This window comes from Oncorhynchus gorbuscha, linkage group LG19 (genome assembly GCF_021184085.1).
Source record: "Oncorhynchus gorbuscha isolate QuinsamMale2020 ecotype Even-year linkage group LG19, OgorEven_v1.0, whole genome shotgun sequence".
Lineage (NCBI taxonomy): Eukaryota > Metazoa > Chordata > Actinopteri > Salmoniformes > Salmonidae > Oncorhynchus > Oncorhynchus gorbuscha.
In genome coordinates this window covers 38870548-38891350 of record NC_060191.1, presented here as the reverse complement: position 1 = coordinate 38891350, position 20803 = coordinate 38870548, and the positions used below count along the sequence as shown (strand labels likewise).

Below are 20803 nucleotides of genomic sequence, written 5' to 3'. Positions count from 1 at the left end.
TTCTAATCAATCATTACTATGGTGAAATACATCAATATATTCCTCTTTGGATGAATTAAACGATTATTACGATTATTCACAAGCTAATGGCAGACATAAGATTCACACATTTAACAACAAAATAAAAACAAACAAAATTGGTCAATTGGTCACAGATTCTGCCACTGTGGAGAGACAGACAACACACATACAGTGCCTTCAGAAAGCATTCACACCCCTTAATCTTTTCCACATGTTGTTGTGTTACAGCCTACATACAATACCCCATAATGTCAAAGTGGATTTATGTTTTTAGAAATTTGTACAAATTCATTAAAAATGAAAAGCTGAAATGTCTTGAGTCATTTAACCCCTTTGTTATGTATGGCAAGCCTCAAGTTCAGGAGTAAAAATGTGCTTAACAGTCACATAATAAGTTGCATGGACTCACTCTGTGTGCAATAGTAGAGTTTCACATGATTTTTGAATGACTACCTCATGTCTGTACCCCACACATACAATTATCTGTAAGATCCCTCAGTTGAGCAGTGAATTTCAAACACAGATTCAACCACAAAGACCAGGGAGGTTTTCCAATGCCTAGAAAAGAAGGGCACCTATTGGTAGATGGGTAAAAAAAATGGCCATTGAATATCACTTTGAGCATGGTGAAGTTATTAATTACACTTTGGATGGTGTATCAATAGACCCAGTCACAACAAAGATACAGGTGTCCTTCCTAACTGAGTTACTGGAGAGGAAAGAAACTGCTCAGGATTTCACCATGAAGCCAATGGTGACTTTAAAACAGTTACAGAGTTTAATGGCTGTGATAGGAGAAAACTGATGATGGATCAACAACATTGTAGGTACTCTTCAATACTAACCTAAATGACAGTGAAAAGAAGGAAGTCAGTACACAATAAAAATATTTCAAAACATGAATTTGTTTGCAATAAGGCACTAAAGTAAAACTGCAAATAATGTGGCAAAGAAATGTACATTATGTCCTGAATACAAAGCGTTATGTTTGGGTCATATCCAACACAACACATCACTCAGTCCCACTCTTCATATTTTGAAGCATGGTGATGGCTTCATCATGTTATGGGTATGCTTGTCATCGGCAAGGACTAGGGAGTTTTGTTTTGGATTTTTTTTAAAGCAAAATAGAGTTAAGCACAGGCAAAATCCTGAAGGGAAACCTGGTTCAGTCTGCTTTCCAACAGACCTGGGAGACAAATTCACAGGAGAAGGCCAAATGTACACTGACGTTGCTTTTCAAGATGACATTGAATGTTCCTGAGTGGCGTAGATACAGTTTTGACTTAAATTGTCTTGGAAATCTATGGCAAGACTTGAAAATGGCTGTCTAGCATTGATCAACAACCAATTTAACAGAGTTTAAAGATTTTTAAAAAGAATAATGTGCAAATATTGTACCATCCATGTGTGCAAAACTCAAGAGACTTACCCAGAAAGACAGCTGTAATCCTTGCCAAAGGTGAGTTTACAGTATTTTGACTCAGGGGTGTGAATACTTATGTAAATGTTATATTTCTGTATTTCATTTTCAATAAAATTGCTTAAATGTCTAAAAACATGTTTTTACTTTGTCATTGTGGGGTATCGTGTGTAGATGGATGAGAAAAATAATGAATCCATTTTGAATTCAGGCTGAAACACAAAATGTGGAAAAAGTCAAGGGGTGTGAATACTTTCAGAAGGTACTGTATTGGGCAAGCGGTATAGCCTAGTGGTCCCACATCTGTTTGTGTTGTCTTGCCACCTCATGGCAAGACAGCACCACCAGAGCTGGGACAACCAGGCTATAGGTAAGCAGGGACAGGACATCAGAACTCCAGGAAGTTGGTGACAATAGCAGCATTATAGATCAGGTCTGAGATGTATCCGATGGAGGTCTGGGGGCCCACCTGAGGATGATGACCCTGTCCTTGAGTCACATCCCAATACATCTGCTGTGGATGGGAGGTGACAACCTGGTCCACTGAGGTTTGATGACTATATCTTTCCTGTGAGACAGCTAGAGTCTGTAGATTAAAGTTCCTATACCCTGAGGTGCCCACACAGGGCTGGTTGAACCCATCCCGGTATGGCCGCGTGGCGTGTGCTTGCCTTCCAATGGGTGCAGTGGTAGTAGCAAGAGATCCCAGGTGAGATCGGCGGTCTTCCTCCCACAGTAGGGATTCTGCCAGGTTTGGGGAGACGGGTGTAGGCTGATGAGAGACAGGGTTGCTGTAGAGACGGATCCAGTCGGAGTAGAACTGCTGACCATCGTCACACTGAATCTGGTCTGGTCGGAACACCTCCCCCATTGTGGTTGGAGTGAAGGAGGGACCAGGGGAGGGAACCACTGGGAGAGGTTGGCATGTTGCACCTCCTCTTCCAGAAGTAGGCTTAGTTGATTTGGTGAGTCTTCCACTCTTGATACTTCTTGCCCGTCTGTTTTGGAACCACACCTATGAACAAAGAGTAGAGTCAGGTAAATATGTTGATCTAGCCTGAATGCATAGATATATACATTGTCAATAACTAACTTTTAGTTATAATCACTGCACAAACCTGTATCTTGCTTTCAGGTAGATGCGTATGTGCGGCCAAGCGTTCACGGAGAGTGATGTCTGGGTACGGCGTCAGCGCGAAAGCTTGTTCCAACTCAGACAATTGTGCGTGGCTGAAGATGGTTCTTTTGCGCTTCCTTTGGCCCTCTGTACACCCGCTTCTCTCAGGTTCAGGTGATGAAAGTCCATTGTCATTCCTCACGTCTTAACAACAACAAAAAACAAAAAATGTGAGAATTGAAAATTGAAGTTGAAATTTGGCCAAACATATGGTTCATAGATGATTATTTAAGAGTAGTCCAAAATACCGGTATAGTGTTATAAAATTATTCAAGACAATTATTAAAAGAAATGTACCGCATGTTTTCGTTTTCTTTTCATCTTCATTCCTGTTCATGTCAATGGATATCTTTCTATATATTATGATATTCTTTGTTTTTGTTTGTTTCTTTGTGCTCTATTGATTTTAGGGTACATCTAGACAGAGTATTGACAATTTAATTAATAAATGCTATTCATAATAAAATAATCATAAAGGACACTATAAAAGTCGATACACAAATATAACTGTCACTATTGTAACAGATTTTTTTTACGTTGATGGTAAGCTTTTACGCATAGGCCAACAGCCTGAACATTTGAAAACTATTTACATAGCCTACCTTTACACTGACCTTGGTCTCCAAAATGTGCTGTAAAATTCATCTCTTTCTGGTCAGTCAGTCTGTGTGCAGTGAATTCATGATTGATGAAGAGAGACATAATTCTACAGCTCGGTCTGTTGATACGTAAATAATACGCTCACTGCTGGGTAGCGGTGCCCTCTTATAGCGGGAACTCCCATCTCAATCACAAACCGCCCACGGTCCACTCCAAATTAATCTGGGCACGTTCAGGTGTTATAGGCCTATAGTGGAGCCTAGTGCCCACTTCTCTAATCCTGAATTGCAGATGGTGACGTTGCCACGAATTGACAAGAAACAGATGAAAGCAGCAATGGTGTATAAACCCGCTGTTTCCGCTGTCGCTATTGTCTGACACTCCCTGTGTCAGACTGTCAGATCTCATCCCAGGGCAATCGACTGCAAAGAGGAACCCCGTGGAGGTTAGAGCCGCAGGGCAGGCAGACCTTGTTGGACGCACCAAGCAGAGTCAATCTGCATAGGCCTAATGTATTCTACCATGTTCACTGCGAGAGTCATATTTGTTATTTAGCCCACCATTTGCTGTTAGGATGAACGAAAAGTAAAAGTAAGTAGTTTACTATAGCCTAACTATTATTTTATACAGGAAAAAGCCTAGCAACTTCAAAGGCTGGTTTCACAGCCTGTGTATTGAAGTCAATTAGCCTAGTGATCGTTTTCCATTCCCATTAACAGTCTTACAATTTCTGAGAAAAACTCTAAATACACCAACGTACACAAATCCTAAAATGTACATTTCTGAACGAAGCTGGAAGGGTTTAGAGGAATACACATTGTGCAAAACCCAACTCCAGATCTTCTTTTTTAATGAGCCAATTAGTAATGATTTCAATTGACTTGCCCACCCCATTCCTTTTCCCCCTTTTATGTGAAGGGATCATGCAAAATTATCAAATCATATTTTGGTCCTCAAATGTGTGCATTTATTGCTAAAGTATTGCTAAAACCTTTAAATATATATATATATATATACAGTGCCTTGCGAAAGTATTCGGCCCCCTTGAACTTTGCGACCTTTTGCCACATTTCAGGCTTCAAACATAAAGATATAAAACTGTATTTTTTTGTGAAGAATCAACAACAAGTGGGACACAATCATGAAGTGGAACAACATTTATTGGATATTTCAAACTTTTTTAACAAATCAAAAACTGAAAAATTGGGCGTGCAAAATTATTCAGCCCCCTTAAGTTAATACTTTGTAGCGCCACTTTTTTTGCTGCGATTACAGCTGTAAATCGCTTGGGGTATGTCTCTATCAGTTTTGCAAGTCATTTCAAACCAAAAAATCTGTGATGATATTGTGCAAAACTGACTGGATTTGCAAAAAGTCATCAATGTAAGGGCATTTCGTATTTTTTTCCACCTAACTTTTAACCTAAATCCAACAAATGGTGAAATGTTTTGTTGAGTTCAAGGTGAATTGACGTTAGCTGACAATTTTAAGGTCTTGATTTTGTCCAAAGTAATGGTATTCAAAATTCGGTAAATTGATAAAGCACATTTTCTTTAACACATATAGATGATGTATTTTGGATGTTTTCAGACAAATAATCATGATACATTTTTTTTGTGCACTAAAATTACAAAAAGTTAACTCAGGTTAATTAATGAACTGACAACCCATACAATGGTGCGTGTGAAACAAGTAACAATTTATTCAGGATTTTTTTGTCTATGAAAATAAAATAAAAATCACAACCATAGCAATAACACTATGAACATAGGCCGTTTTACATTTGCATCTAGTGGGTACATATGTGCAGGTAATCTTTGCAGTTCTAGCTCGTTAAATGGCATACCCTTCAACTTTATAGTGAGTGTACTTTAGTTCCTCTGTTCGGCTGATGTAAAGGCACACTTTGGTATAGCTTCTCTATTGTGCTGCAATGCAAAGCCTTTTGTAGACACATTCAGGTCTGAGAAACCACAGTGGGACAATAAAGTAAATGAGGCCTGAACAAATATAACTCTGGAAGGAACCAAATGATGATAACATCGGATGTAGACTGATCCACAGGGTCAATCCTCTGGATCCACAGTCCTTTGTCCTTGGTCCAGTGTTATAGGCCTACTGTCCAAGTCCTCTTGCAGCTTCTTCAAAAGGGACTAGGTTTTCTCCCCAGTGAAGAGTTGATTCAGCAACCTGTCCCATTCTCTCAAACAGCAACTGTGCCAATATAAGCCTTAAACATGGTCGGTCACCAAAAAAAATGGGGGAAAAGATCCTTCCCCTCTCTCTGAAACATAACACAGAACTTTCAGCGAATATCACCCAGCCACTCATACATAAACAGAGATAACACAGTCTTTTGTACTTGTGAAATAGCTGTGAGCACTCAACATGGCAGAGTGAAACATCTCTCAAAATGGAGAAATACATGTAATACTCTGTCCGTTACAGCAGGGGGAAGTGTCATCTCTCAGTGTGCATTGCTGCTGTCGCTGAAGGCAAAGAGAGTGGTGGTAGTGGTGGTGGGGCAGTGATGTTGTCGAGTAGCTGCCAGGTCCTCGTTCATCACTCAAACTTGCGCAGGTGGTTGTACATGGACTGGACGTAGGTAAAGACACACATGGGGTCCGGCTTGCGCCCCATCACCATCATATCGTCCACCTCGATGAGCCGGTCACAGCCCGCCTTCTCCCTGAATCAGACAGAGGGCACGGCACAAGTAAGGAGGAGACTAGGGCTATTTATGTCATTCCTTAGTTAAAGGGGCTGATCGTTCATTAGCCTGGTCCCAGATCTGTTTCAACTGTTTTCCCCAACTCATATTTATGATAATTCGGAGTGGTTGTTAAGACAAGACAAACAGACCTGGGACCAGGCAAATAGATCACATGGAACAATGTTGACTAATTTGTGGTATTGTACAGAAGCTCATGTGTTAGAACTCTCTCTGTATGTGGCTAGAGGCACACATGGTTTTGATCTATACTGTGTCAGTGTTCTGCATGCATCCATGTGTCAGCAGGACTACGAGACGCTGTGCTGCAGCAGCTGTGTTCTCAGTGGGGAGGTCAGGCTGGAGGAATGTGAGAGGAGCGGATGGAAGCAGAGCAGAGGGAAGAGGAGGTTACTGCGGGGACCCGGGGAGGGGAGAGGGTATTCTCTGGCAGCGGCTGCCTCGCTGGCTTAACGTGTGGGCCTGGAGACACTATTTACCAAGATGCAACAGAAACATTGTAAGGTCATCTTAGTGCTACAATGTTCCACGTATCAATTAATGGAATCTGAAGGCGATTCCATTCATGTTATTTCTCCTTGTGTGGGTGGCCAGGGACACTGGGACTCTAAATGTATCTACACAGGTAACTTGGGATCGCCTTCATATCAAGCACAGCACTGTAGTGTCCATAGCTTCACCAAACCAAGGGGAGAGCGACATTGGAAATGCACATGAATAGGCCCGATACATAAAGCGTTGTCCCACTGATATGATCTAACAATGTTCCGACATAATGAATGTATGAATCGTTCCAACATTATTTAAGACAGAGGTGCATATGGGTGTGTGTACAATGCTCAGAAATACAGAACGTATACATAACGCGTATGACAATGTAAAAGTCACGTACTCTGCTGTCCCGAAGGCCAGCTCAAAGTTGTGTTTGCGGTCGGCAGGCGTCAGCACGTTGTAGTCAAACTCAGTGGGGAAGAAGGAATGGACCAGGGCACAGAAGGCCATGCCGTCACTCCAACTGGACGAGAAGTTCTGGATGTCTATGTTCTGGGGACGGAGAGACAGAGTTAGGAGTGTGTGGTTGTGTGTGTGTCTGGACTGTAAATGTCTCTGAGTGTGCGTGGTGTATTTGCACATGTGTTTAGCGGGGGGGGGGGGATACCGAGGTACCGTAAAAGAGACGTAAGAATAAACCAGACAGACAAAAAAAAACGACCTATTCTAACTTTATGAAATTACCTCTCCCAGGTTTCTCTGTCGGCCCCACTGTCATAATGTGGAAAACAGAGGAGGAATCCTGAATGGTTCTTTATCCTCAATTCCTCTACCTGCGTCTCGCTCAGTTTCTCTCCAATTGGACATGATTTCAGAACTGTGTAATTTCACGGTTTTTGTGTCCTTTAGCCTATAAAAATCTCAGTGTGTCGGTGGGAAAATACAACTAGTCATGTTTGTTGAGCGCCAGTCAGGTCTCTAATTTGAGTGTGAGGAGGAACTGCCTGCGGGAATCGGCCGGTGCTGTTTGCTCTGCAGGGCCGGCCTTGGCCCGTGTCAGCTCTCTGTTTAACCAGAGCCACATGGACAGACTGGCACAGCTGCTGCAGAGTGAAGCCAACAGCCCAAGCAATGAGCCGTAACTCAAACACACACGGATATGCATGTTCTCTCTCTCACACACACACACACACACACACACACACACACACACACACACACACACACACACACACACACACACACACACACACACACACACACACACACACACACACACACACACACACACACACACACACACACACACACACACACACACACTATACTACAATAGTACGCTTAGTTCAGTATGCAGCATAACCATGGCAAGTTGCTTCTCATTAACACATCAACGCTCCGCTATGTGCTAATGGTTTAACCCATGGAGAAACCAGGAGAGTCATTTTAATGCCCTCTTCAGGAGCTAGCAAAAATGACAAAAGACTGATCCTGTGTAGTGGACACATTTCAGGTGACCCGATGACAGTTCCATATTCATCATCTTTGTTACTGGCCACTATAGAGGTGTATTCATAACAGGTGGACCTGATCCTAGATCAGCCTCTACTCTGAGTTTGCTTTGTGAATACGGCCCAGGACTCTGTTCCGGTGTGTAGCCGTGTTCTGTCACCACAGTCTCACCTGGTATCCTATGGTTTTGGAACGGCACCACTCCAGAAGAATCTGCTTGATGCTGCTGGCACTGGACACACCAAAGCTCTGAGAACGCTTCAGCTTGGGCTTGGAGTCCATGGGCTTGGACCTACTGAGAGGAACGGGGACAGGGGTCAACACGATGAGCCAGCAAACATGACAGAGGTTGTGTCCCTATTCTCTCCCGAAGTGTACACTTGCACACTTCCCGTGTTTGAGTGGTGTTTGTCCACCATTGTTAAATGAGAGAGAGAGAGAGAGAGAGAGAGAATGAGAGTGTGTAGAGAATTGGGACGCAACCAAAGCATGAGTTAAGAATTACCCAGGAGAAAGGAGGGATAATACAAGGGAAAAGGAGAGGACCTATCAGTTTAGGGACGGATGGCATAGAAAGAGAGATGATGGTGGGAGGAGAGACGGTGGTACCTGCTGGCTTCAGAATCAAGCTTTTCAAAGATGGACCAGCGGGCCTGAGCGCCAATGTTGCGCGGCAACGTCTGTGACCTCACCAGCTCCCGCCTCCGCTCAACTCCCCTCCCAAAGGGCAGGACCCCGCCCACATCTTCCACCCTGCGGGTCGGAGGACAGAGTGTCACACATCAACTTGGGCCACAATGAGGACATTCAAAATGGCAAGTGGGTTATGGCATGTGGGTTAAAGCATGGACTATCTCACTTCTCTAGGACTGAGTAAAGAATAGTTCACTCACCCGTCTGTGTTGTGTTGGATGAGGCCAGAGTAAGTCACGGACTTCGGGGGAGCGGACAAGGACTTTTCTGCAAATAACAAATCAAAGAACAGATAAGGAAAACTGTGGGAATAAAACATTGTGTGAGTCTGGTTAGTTCCAGTTCTAGTAACAGGCCCGAGTTGATAGATCCCTCTTACCTGACAGGCGAGGAGAGCCCAGACCTCGGCTGAGACTGGGGGTCCATGTCTTCATAGAAGACACTAAACAGAAAAAAGACAAAAGGTGTTTCAAAGGATATTATGGCTTACGGAGCTTTTAGCTGATGTCTGGTGCCTCTTACCTGGTTGAATGGGGGATTCTGGGATGGTTTGAGGCTGGTTGTTGTTAGTAGGCTCTGATACAGGCGAGGGCAGAGAACGTACAGGACTGGTGGGAGATTCGCTCTTCATAATTGAGGGGTCAGCCGTTTTGGTTGTGGCGGTGATGGGTAGGTGGGGCATCCGCATGGCAACAGGGGCCGTGCTTTCATACGGGACGTTGTTATTGGCTGGCAAGCTTTTTCCATGTGACACAGTCGAGTTTTCTGATTGGACAAGCATTGAGAAAATGCAGTACATCCCCTCATACAGTACATGGGATGGTAAGTATGGCTGTATTTCTACTGTAGCTGAGATGGTAGAGAATAGAACAGTCATTACCTGGGGTAGTAGAGTGTCCATTCTCCAGTGCAGGGGATACAGGGGCTGGATCCACCTCTATTGGCTCCTCACGTTCAATACTCTACAGGACACAGAGAGAGATTCACATGAACACCCCACCCCAGACTACTCAGGTGTCACAGTGTCTTCTGTTTTGATGACAGGCCCTTTAAAACATGTGAACAACTTTTGGATGCCAAAATAAGCATGTTATCCGATACATGGTCAGATCAAGTCATTTCAGAGTGCTGACATGTTTCAAGTTCCCATGGCTAAGGAACATTATTGTTCCATTTTTATCTCGTTAAATCCCCCCCCACACACACACACACGTTACTACCGCACCACATCTACTACTTTCATTAGTACGTGACTGGGCTCAGTACACTGTGTGCCTGACTAACCAGCCAATCCACAGAGGAGCCTTTCAGGAAGACAACCAGGAAGTGACTGAGGGCTGTGTGATTTGTCTGTGGAGGATGTGTAATGTTTCTGACTTGCTCTTTCTTGCTCTCACACATGCATGTATGCACATACAATGCAAGTTATTGTATACAGTTATTATCAAAGAAAGGGTACATTCCTCCCAGTGAAAATAAAGTCAGTAATTGAGCTGTAGGAGAGAAAGGAGCCAGGTGACCTCAGCAGAGAGGAATGCTGCTGCTGCTGGGTTGTGTGTGTGTGTGAGAGTGAGAGTGAGAGAGAGAGTGAGAGTGAGAGAGAGACTGCATTAAGAAGGGCCGAAGGGAGCTGGGAACAGCTGACTGTCCCACTGGGAGAAGGTGATGGGGGGGAGACAAATTTCCCCCAGTCAACCATGGAAGCCCCTGAGCCCTGATCAACCCTGATGCTCTGGCTGAAACCCAAGCTCCTCCTGTCTTGGTGTGTCCCAGCCCTGGAAACGTTCTGTACTAAGCCACGCTTCTCCTCCTGTCTGAATGGGCCACCAGACATGTGTGTGTGTGAGACTGTGGTGCTCTGGGCCTGAAGATAAAAGTAGGCAAATCTTTTAGGATAGTAGCGATTGAAGGTAGAGGGTACCCTCGGTTTGATCTGATCTCGGACCAAAGTAAATGTCAAAGAGTAGGAATGCCCTTTTCAAATCTATATTTAAGAGGATGACCAGGAATCAAGGGACACCCCACAGAGCAACACACGCACACCAATTCTCCACACAACACAGGCAGGAGCACACAACAGCCCCTCTCTCCGCCACACTGGAACAACAAATCCCCCGGTCCCTGGGAGTGAGTCATTGAATTATCAGTGGGGAACTATAAAATATTTGGAGGAAATCGTGAATTGATGTAGGGAATGTGGAAAAGCCCTCAGTCTGCTACACAGACTCGCGAGAGAAATGGGGGGGGGGGGGGGGGTCAGAGATGTTGGTCAAAGATGAAACCCCCTGTCCTGTGTGTTAAGTTCCTCAGCCTCTATGTCCTTATCGTCTTAGAAGCAGAGCTAGTGGGCACACTGGATCAACAATGTAGCCTTTCTAGGAGCCTCCACTCTCTCTTCTCCCTGCGGAGGCACACCTGACCTGAGAGTGGATAACTACATTAGAATCTCCCCATTCAGCAGGACTGTAACCCCACCCCTAAACGCCCCCCCCCCCCTCCCCCCTCTCCCTCTCCCTCTCTCCGACCTGGTTCAGCAGCGTACGGACAAAAAGCATCAGGGCCAACACAGCATTCAAGGGTATGAGGCTGAATACAGATGGTAACAGGTGGTGGTGGAAGTAGAGTGGGACAGTGGGTTCTCCCAGGCACATGGCACTTTCATGTGGGTGTAAATATCACAGCTTTCCCATGTCCCTCCTGGCAACATGCCAATAGAAATGTTGATGTGCAAACACAAGATAATCCAAGTGGATTGTTATATTGCGAGTCTTGCAGGTTCGATGACGTTTCAATGAAGGGGTGCAGCGTATTGAGTGGTTGCGGAATGGAACATGAAGAAAATGGGGGGCATGTTGTGAGAGAACTGGGCTGGGGGGGTTGAGTGGGGTGGGGGTATGACACAATCCTGTCACTCGGGGTTTTGGGCACAGTGTTGGGCACAGAAACAAAGATAGCCAGCTCTTCTGGACAACACCACCCTTCCATACAATAAGCCTCACTAATAGGAATATTGACATTTTCCATTGATCACATACCAATCCTTTCCAATACAGGACGTTGTTCTATGAACAGCGGTCTCGGTTTCTTAACACAATAAGGAGGAAATATCTATGTAATAAACAATGCTACAGTCGACTATGGCGAACAGCATGCAAACACCTGCTTCCAATGTACCACCATGATAATTTAATAAGACAATTAGAGGGATAGAAATATATTGGGCCTAAAAAGGTACATTACTGATGCAGGTGGGTACAGTACATTATCACATGTTAACTAACTCTGCACCTCCTTCTAATGTCAAATTAACAACACACACACACACACACACACACACACACACACACACACACACACACACACACACACACACACACACACACACACACACACACACACACACACACACACACACACACACACACACACACACACACACACACACACATCAGAGCTGTTCAGAGCAAGCAGACAGTACAGTTATAGTGGGCCTCTCATCACAGGTCTATAAAAGGGGGTCTTTGCTCTGTAATTTCCTTGTAGAACAGGCAAGTCCTCACGGAGGGAGAGACACACAAAACCACCTGTTCTTTCAAGACCCACAAAGCCTGCAATTTAACAGGGAGACCCTGGTTGGCGCCTTGGTCCTACAGAAACGAAGGGGGCCCTTTGAACACTTTCTTTACATCACCTGACTACAGGGGCCCCTGCCTTATCTGATGGGTGTTAGTGGGAGCGAGGCTGTTTGGCCAAGCACACACACACACACACACACACACACACACACACACACACACAACACACACACACACACACACACACACACACACACACACACACCCTTGTATTAAACTAACTGGGCACGCATACCCTTCACAAGGGCTTCAGAGAGCCTCCCACCTCTAATCCCCCTATAAACCTGCTTCAGGATCTCTCCTCTTTCAATGGGATTTTCCAGGGTTTCAGTCACAAGGCAGGGTCCATAAAACACTGTCAAAGGTTTAGAATAGATATACCCCAATGCCACCAGAGTACAAATAAGATAACCTTTTGTTCCGGTCAGGGGCTGGATATCCCGGAAGACTATGTACCGTTAAGAGTGTGACGCATGCTGCAATGTAAGATTGTGCGTGCGTGCCGCAGAAAGACATGTAGGATGTGTGTGTGTGTGATGCGGAAGGTCATGTAAGATTGTGCGTGCGTTCTGCGGAAAGACATGTAGGATGTGTGTGTGTGTGTGATGCGGAAGGTCATGTAAGATTGTGCGTGCGTTCCGCGGAAAGACATGTAGGATGTGTGTGTGTGTGATGCGGAAGGTCATGTAAGATTGTGCGTGCGTGCCGCAGAAAGACATGTAGGATGTGTGTGTGTGTGTGATGCGGAAGGTCATGTAAGATTGAGAGAGCATAAGGGGAGGGAAGGGAGATGGGACCGACTCCCCAGGACGGCAGTTGGCACCCAATAACTTCGACATCTCCAAGGTCCAAGAGCTTTAGTAGTCTGCTTTCGGGTTACAAGGCACCAGCTGTGCAAGACATCGGTGTCCCAGCCTCCCGACACCAAAACAAATCGATAAAACCTGGTGATATGACATGACTGTCTGATGATTCAATCAGCTAAGTTAGGAGGTGCGAGGACACGTGCTCCGAAAAACAGCACACCCTCTAGTCCGTACAGTATGGCTGCATGAAAAGTGTTGAGTCAAACCAGTGCAAACCAGTTTAATACAAACACTAATTCCCACTAAACTTTTGCTGTTGTTGTCTGTCTGTTTGAAAATGTAAAAATATAATTTATATATATAATAAATAATAATAACATAACAAACACTATTTCCCTTTCTCTCCCGCCAAGTCCCCCCTCTCTCTCCCTCCCTCCCTCTCTCCGAGTCCCCCTCCCCCCCGAGTCCTCCCTCTCTCTCCCTCCGAGTCCTCCCTCCATCTCCCTCCATCTCCCTCCCTCCGAGTCCTCCCTCCCTCTCCCTCCCTCCGAGTCCTCCCTCTCTCCCTCGCTCCCTCTCCGAGTCCTCCCTCTCTCTCCCTCCCTCCCGAGTCCTCTCCCTCCCTCCTTCCCTCCCTCCCTCTCTCTCCGAATCCTACCTCATTCTCCCTCCCTCCTTCTTTCCGAGTCCTCCCTTTCCCTCCCTCCCTCTCACTGAGTCCTCCCTCCCTCTCCCTGCCTCCGAGTCCTCCCTCTCCCTCCCCCTCTCCGAGTCCTCCCTCCCTCAGAGTACTCCCTCTCTCCCTCCCTCCCACTCTCTCCCTCCCTCTTTCCGAGTCAGAGTCCTCCCTCCCTCCCTCCCTTGCTCGCTCCCTCCCTCCGAGTCCTTCCTCTTTCTCCCTCAGAGTCCTCCCTCCCTCTCCCCACGGGACCCACGGCCAACAATGAATGTAGAGGGCGGTGGAACCTGTAACCACGGCGATGGGAAATACAGGGCATTGTCTGGAAGTAATTAGGAGAGCCAGGGGCAGCCTGGGAGGGGAGTGGCCAGTCAAGCCAGCCCGGCCCTGCTCGCATGCCTTTCTCAAGCCCCCTTCACCCCTGACCTCTCTCTCTCTCTCTCTCTCTCTCTCTCTCTCTCTCTCTCTCTCTCTCTCTCTCTCTCTCTCTCTCTCTCTCTCTCTCTCTCTCTCTCTCTCTCTCTCTCTCTCTCTCTCTCTCTCTCTCTCTCTCTCTCTCTCTCTCTCTCTCTCTCTCTCTCTCTCTCTCTCTCTCTCTCTCTCGGTGTCTCTTTCTCTCCCCCCCTTTGCGTATCTGTGTAATCGGAGGGAATATGTGTCTCTAATATGGTCATACATTTGGCAAGTGGTCAGGAAGTGCAGCTCAGTTTCCACCTCATTTTGTGGGCAGTGTACACATAGCCTTCTCTTGAGAGCCAGGTCTGCCAACGGCGGCCTTTCTCAATAGCAAGGCTATGCTCTCAGTCTGTACATAGTCAAAACTTTCCTTAAGTTTGGGTCAGTCACAGTGGTCAGGTATTCTGCCACTGTGTACTCTCTGTTTAGAGCCAAATAGCATTCTAGTTTGCTCAGTTCTTTTGTTAATTCTTTCCATTGTGTCAAGTAATTATCTTTTTGTTTTCTCATGATTTGGTTGGGTCTAATGGCATTGCTGTGTGGGGTCAATACTTTGTTATATACCCTTTGTTGGCAATGACAGAGGTCAAACGTTTTCTGTAAGTCTTCACAAGGTTTTCACACACTGTTGCTGGTATATTGGCCCATTCCTCCATGCAGATCTCCTCTAGAGCAGTGATGTTTTGGGGCTGTTGTTGGGCAACACAGACTTTCAACTCCCTCCAAAGATTGTCTATGGGGTTGAGATCTGGAGACTGGCTAGGCCACTCCAGGACCTTGAAATGCTTCTTACAAAGCCACTCCTTCGTTGCCCGGGCGGTGTGTTTGGGATCATTGTCATGCTGAAAGACCCAGCCAAGTTTCATCTTCAATGCCCTTGCTGATCTCACGAAAATCTCACGATACATGGCCCCATTCATTCTTTCCTTTACACGGATCAGTCATCCTGGTCCCTTTGCAGAAAAACAGCCCCCAAGCATTATGTTTCCACCCCCATGCTTCACAGTAGGTATGGTGTTCTTTGGATGCAACTCGGCATTCTTTGTCCTCCAAACACGATGAGTTGAGTTTTTACTAAAAAGTTATATTTTGGTTTCATCTGACCATATGACATTCTCCCAATCTTCTTCTGGATCATCCAAATGCTCTCTAGCAAACTTCAGACGGGCCTGGACATGTACTGGCTTAAGCAGGGGGACACGTCTGGCACTGCAGGATTTGAGTCCCTGGCGGCGTAGTGCGTTACTGATGGTAGGCTTTGTTACTTTGGTCCCAGCTCTCTGCAGGTCATTCACTAGGTCCCCCCGTGTGGTTCTGGGATTTTTGCTCACCGTTCTTGTGATCATTTTGACCCCAAGGGGTGAGATCTTGCGTGGAGCCCCAGATCGAGGGAGATTATCAGTGGTCTTGTATGTCTTCCATTTCCTAATAATTGCTCCCACAGTTGATTTCTTCAAACCAAGCTGCTTACCTATTGCAGATTCAGTCTTCCCAGCCTGGTGCAGGTCTACAATTCTGTTTCTGGTGTCCTTTGACAGCTCTTTGGTCTTGGCCATAGTGGAGTTTGGAGTGTGACTGTTTGAGGTTGTGGACAGGTGTCTTTTATACTGATAACAAGTTCAAACAGGTGCCATTAATACAGGTAACGAGTGGAGGACAGAGGTGCCTCTTAAAGAAGTAGTACAGGTCTGTGAGAGCCAGAAATCTTGCTTGTTTGTAGGTGACCAAATACTTATTTTCCACCATAATTTGCAAATAAATTCATAAAAAAATCCTACAATGTGATTTTCTGGATTTGTTTCTCTCATTTTGTCTGTCATAGTTGAAGTGTAGCTGAGGGGAGGACGACTCATAATAATGGCTGAAATGGAGCGAATGGAATGGCATCAAACACATAGAAACCATGGAAACCACGTGTTTGATACCATTCCACTCCAGCCATTACCACGGGCCCGTCCTCCCCAATTAAGGTGCCACCAACCTCCTGCGATTGTCCACAGATCTTCATCAGGAGAACAACAAGCACCAAATCGATGTGAGGAGTGTGAGATGTGAGGTGGAGAGGAATGGGATCAAATACATGAAACACATGGTTACCATGTGTTTGATGCCATTTCATTATTATGAGCCTTCCTCCCCTCAGCAGTCTTCACTGCTGTGTGCATAGGTGCACATCGTGAGCCAACCATCACAAACAGTCATTTGGTTTGGAGCAGGATGAATGCTTCCCCCCCATTCATACAATCTATCCATCAGACTATACTAGACTGTGACGAACACACCCACCTATGGCACTGCAAGGTAGTCCATTAGTAAATGCATGTTTGAGCAGCAGTGCAGAAGACGGTGGTTGAGTAATGTTAATAGCGGGGGGGGTCCTGTATTGTAAGGAGCGGAGAGAGTATATAATGGTGGTGTATTGCGTGTGTGTGTGTGTGTGTGTGTGTGTGTGTGTGTGTGTGTGTGTGTGTGTGTGTGTGTGTGTGTGTGTGTGTGTGTGTGTGTGTGTGTGTGTGTGTGTGTGTGTGTAGCAGTGACAGGGAGCGTTGGCTTTCAGCTGATTTGAGGCGTTTTGATGATACAACCTGTGCTCTGCTCCTCTTTCCTCTCCATGTGTGCTGTATAATAGTATGAGTGTGTTTAGTGTATGCAATGGGATCCTACCATTGGAGGTGTGTTGAGGGCAGGACGCTGTGGGGGTTGTTTGTACAGTACGTGCGCGGTGTGTGTCTGTGTTTGCCCACGGTGACAGTGTGAGTGTGCTCTGACGGAGTTTCCACTGATAAAGTCTCCCCCCCCCCCCCCCCCCCATCGGTTCACATGCCCTGAAGATGCCTCAGTCTGAGAGAAGACACACACATGCATGCAACCAGGCACGCACGCACGCACACACACACCCCAGCCCAGCCCAGCACAGCCCAGCCCAGCCCAGCACAGCCCAGCACAGCCCAGCCCAGCACAGCCGAGGACAGCGAGGACCTAAGGATTCACACTGTGGTCCTGTGTTATGTAGTTACGTTAACTGTCAAAAATAACATTGTGACCTGGGCGGAATTTATCCAGATCATCTTCTATTAGGGAACAGGAGCTCTCTCCTCAAAGGGAGTACACTGAGGAATGTAGCGAATGTGAGGTTGGAGGTGTGCAGGTGTGGTCTGTCTGTGAAAGCATGCCTGTGTCTGAGTACTTGAGTGAATTCTGATGCCTGCTGCAAGTGGAGCAGAGGTGAAGAGGTCTGTGAGAGAAGGGGAGGAAGGGAGGAGGGAATGGGGGAGTGTTGGAGGGGGCACTGACTCATTCCTGAAGCCTAGAGTGTGGAGTCTGGGGGTGGCTGGGTCCTGGGTGACCCTCTCCTCTAAATCCCCTCCTCGGTCAATGTACTTCAAATGAGGCAGAATGTCGACACAATAGCCCTTTCAGACAGCAGCTATGGTGGAGTAATTGGCGACAGGCAGCATTGTGTGACTCCCCCGGCAGAGACCGGACAGACTGACTGGCGTAGGTGGCTGTGGAGGATGAGCAGGAGGAGGGAGGAGGAGGATTCCTGTCTAGTATTGTCAGAGCAGCAGCCTTGACCAACACAGTGGTAGAGGCTCATAGTTTCTCTATTGAGAGGAGTATCAAATGATCCCAGTGAAACCCACTGCCTGTCCTCCTCAGACTCTGGGGGAGCTGGTGTGTGCTAGAAGGGACTGAGGGGAACTTCTGATGAACCGTGTTCAGCCACGTAAGACTGCATAAAAACACAGAAAGAGAGACTCATATCTATCTGCATCAGAGTGTCAGGTGTCCAAGGCACAGTCAAGCACAGGGGGAGATGTACTGTAACCAATCCTATAGTGAAAGTGCAGGCCCGCACACATCCCAATTGGCTGTGCTCTCTCAGTGGGGCGACGCTTAACTCCAGAGCTGCAAAACCATCTTCAGATGTGCCTGGAGGTCCCCAGCGCAATCGACTCCCTCCCTCAGACCTGCTGAAACAGCCCCATCGGACTTTACGAAGTCAACATACTGTACAGTCTTTCTCTACTCTCATTGGCTGCGTCTAGACTTGACAGTTCATGCAGCTTTTGTATTCTGATCAAGGAGTTCTGGTCATGGAATTCCAAACACGTCTACACCTACATTTAAATGTGTCTACTGTGTCCACATTGTGTCCGGATTCCCTTTTCCCACACTATATTCAAATGCAGTTTGCATTCTGCAAACAGCGGAACAGGCTAAATCTGATTACATAACAACAACAACAACAACTGGGATGGCAGTAGCCAACTACTGAAGCTAACTTGCCAGCTAACCTCAAGCTAGCTAGCAAAGCTAAAGAGATGGCAAACACGTTAGCAAAACATTGTTTTTCTCTGGCTAGCATTTATGAGGTCAGCAAACACGTTCCTCACATGCTAGAAATGTATTTCCTCCAATGTTTCATGAAAAAGTGTCCTCTTTTCTGGAGACTTGTGGGTGGAGAGCTGATGACATCGCCCTCTGTATGCGTTTTCAGTAGCCTGATTGTGTCCAGACCGAGGATTTGTGCACACAATGCTTCCCTGACCACCTCCTGAGGTGGCTAGGGAGACCTAATGCGACTTTTCTCCGCCTAGACCAGTCTTTTCAATGCAATCTTCGTACTCTGATAGCAGAAGTCGCATGTAAGTGTCAAGTGTAGACATGGACATTAAGGCTGAAAGGTGTTGATGGGGCTGTAGGGGAAATCTGAACAGGATAGTGTTTCCCTGTTGAGTTCCGGGTACATGTAAATATTCACTAGAATGAATGAATTGGATCAATAGATGAGGAACTCACATTAGTTTTCTACAGTGTTATGATCCAATCTCTGTCTGGTTGTTTGGAAATTTGAAGAAAAAGGTTTTGGCCACAAAAAGGGGGATGTCCAACAATCTGTTATGAGAAACAAAGAACCTCTGTTTCATACTAACCGACATATTTACATCAGATCAGAATCCTCCGATGCTTTACAACATGCTTTGTTAAGATGAGGTGCATGACATCAGTCATTTGCATACACGCTGTGTACTTGTGTGTGTTTGTTGCGTGGGTGAGCAGTCACAGTTAACAGTCAACCTCCGTGCCAGACAGTCAAGAGTTAGTTTGCAGTAAGCAGCTGTGAGTTTACAACCAAGACACAACAAAGAACCTCTGAGCCAAGAGGAAAGATTTGGAATCAAATAAAAGAGAAAATCTGAATATTGACCTTATAAAAGGGTGTATGTTACCATTGTAGTTTCCAAAGCAGCATAGTCTTAGGGCCTTGTGTTGGGATACAGTCAAGAGAAACCTCAAACTTTTCAAACAGACACTACTGTGGTTTACAATACACCAAGGACTAAGATGGTAACTTTCCCAGACTTATCACTGAGTTCTCACCCAAACCTCATCAACAAGTGTCAAACTGTACTTGACCTTAGAACTGACCAACTACCACAGCGTTAGCTTTTCATCAACTGTAACAAAGTACACGTGTTTTCTCTTTCAATCCCTCAAATGTCCCAATGAATGTCTGGATACGTGTAAGTGAGAAACAATGTACTGTGTTTATTGTTGCTCGTAAAGCTGAAGGACACGATGGAGTCCATTCAAAAAGGTTGCGTAAGCTCAACAAAGAGAATCGCGACATGTTGTCAGCAGCATGATAGCAGTATATGAGCGCAGAAGAACCATTCATCACACACAGAGAGAGAGAGAGAGAGAGAGAGAGAGAGAGAGAGAGAGAGAGATTCTTCCGATGATCTATCACTCCCAGGAAAGAGAATATCTAACACTACAAGAACAGCTTCTTTCTCAGACTGCAGAGGCTGGACGGACATTAATATAAGCAATTACTTCTACCAAAAATGTTCAGCGATGGGAAATGATCCTGATTGCTTTCATCTGGTATCTACTCCGCTTGCGTGTTTAAATATTAAGTTGAATATGACCCGAGTTTCCCCACTGCTGTCAAAGCTCTGACATCATCTCAGTGAAGTGGCCAAGAAAGTCTGTTCAACCCCCAATATCATGATTTAGTATAAACACACTCTGGAGTCTGGATGAATCATTGCACAATCTTGACAGTCTCTCAGAACCACATACTGTCACCACCACATAATTAAATACAACCCTTTCATTTATCCCTGCCAAGATGGCTGCCATTATCAGCCCATGCTAGATTTCTGGAGGTTCACAAATAATCTACTGCTCTAATGTATCTCTATGTTCGCCATAACCCCAACCCAGTCTCCCCAGTGTATAAAGCTGAATGACCACTTTTCTGAGAGAGTTCAGTGTGTCAAATCGGAGGGCCTGTTGTTTCCGTACCTCTGGCAGTCTCTATGGGGGTGCCACAGGGTTCAATTCTCGGGCCGACTCTCTTCTCTGTATATATCAATGATGTCGCTCTTGCTGCTGGTGAGTCTCTGATCCACCTCTACGCAGACGACACTGTGTTAGCAAACCTCCAAATGAGCTTCAACAACATACAACACTCCTTCCGTTGCCTGCAACTGCTTTTAAATGATAGTAAAACTAAATGCATATTCTTCAACCGATCGCTGCCCTCACCTGCCCGCCCGACTAGCATC

General features: G+C 45.8%; 2 protein-coding genes across 3 annotated transcripts in view; both read right to left on the bottom strand.

Annotated features, from left to right (window-relative positions):
* Positions 1–1832: 1832 nt before the first annotated feature.
* LOC124004886 (homeobox protein SEBOX-like) lies at positions 1833–3266 on the bottom strand. Its single transcript, XM_046313710.1, has 3 exons — positions 3236–3266; positions 2563–2765; positions 1833–2459 (listed from the first exon to the last, which is right to left on the bottom strand). The coding sequence occupies exons 1-3, from the start codon at positions 3264–3266 to the stop codon at positions 1833–1835; spliced, it is 861 nt and encodes a 286-aa protein (XP_046169666.1).
* Positions 3267–4899: 1633 nt separating this feature from the next.
* The window catches only part of LOC124006317 (smoothelin-like protein 2), a 17599-nt gene continuing 1695 nt past the window's right edge, over positions 4900–20803 (bottom strand). The window contains exons 2-9 of one of the 2 annotated variants that reach the window (XM_046316265.1): positions 9530–9611; positions 9172–9414; positions 9029–9091; positions 8850–8916; positions 8566–8709; positions 8128–8251; positions 6845–6996; positions 4900–5910 (exon numbers count right to left, since the gene is read on the bottom strand). In XM_046316265.1, coding sequence (XP_046172221.1) covers positions 5784–5910; positions 6845–6996; positions 8128–8251; positions 8566–8709; positions 8850–8916; positions 9029–9091; positions 9172–9414; positions 9530–9611 — 1002 coding nt within the window. In that variant the 3' untranslated portion in view covers positions 4900–5783. The remainder of the gene's footprint in view (positions 5911–6844; positions 6997–8127; positions 8252–8565; positions 8710–8849; positions 8917–9028; positions 9092–9171; positions 9415–9529; positions 9612–20803) is intronic. The other variant, XM_046316266.1, reaches the window with a different exon arrangement.

Bases quoted from the DNA above. Each gene is read 5' to 3' on its own strand.
- LOC124004886 (XM_046313710.1), bottom strand. From the start codon at position 3,266: ATGAATTTTACAGCACATTTTGGAGACCAAG. The intron at 2,766-3,235 runs GTCAGTGTAAAG...GTTGTTGTTAAG, and splicing joins AGCACATTTTGGAGACCAAG to ACGTGAGGAATGACAATGGA. The intron at 2,460-2,562 runs GTTTGTGCAGTG...CTTTGTTCATAG, and splicing joins TACCTGAAAGCAAGATACAG to GTGTGGTTCCAAAACAGACG.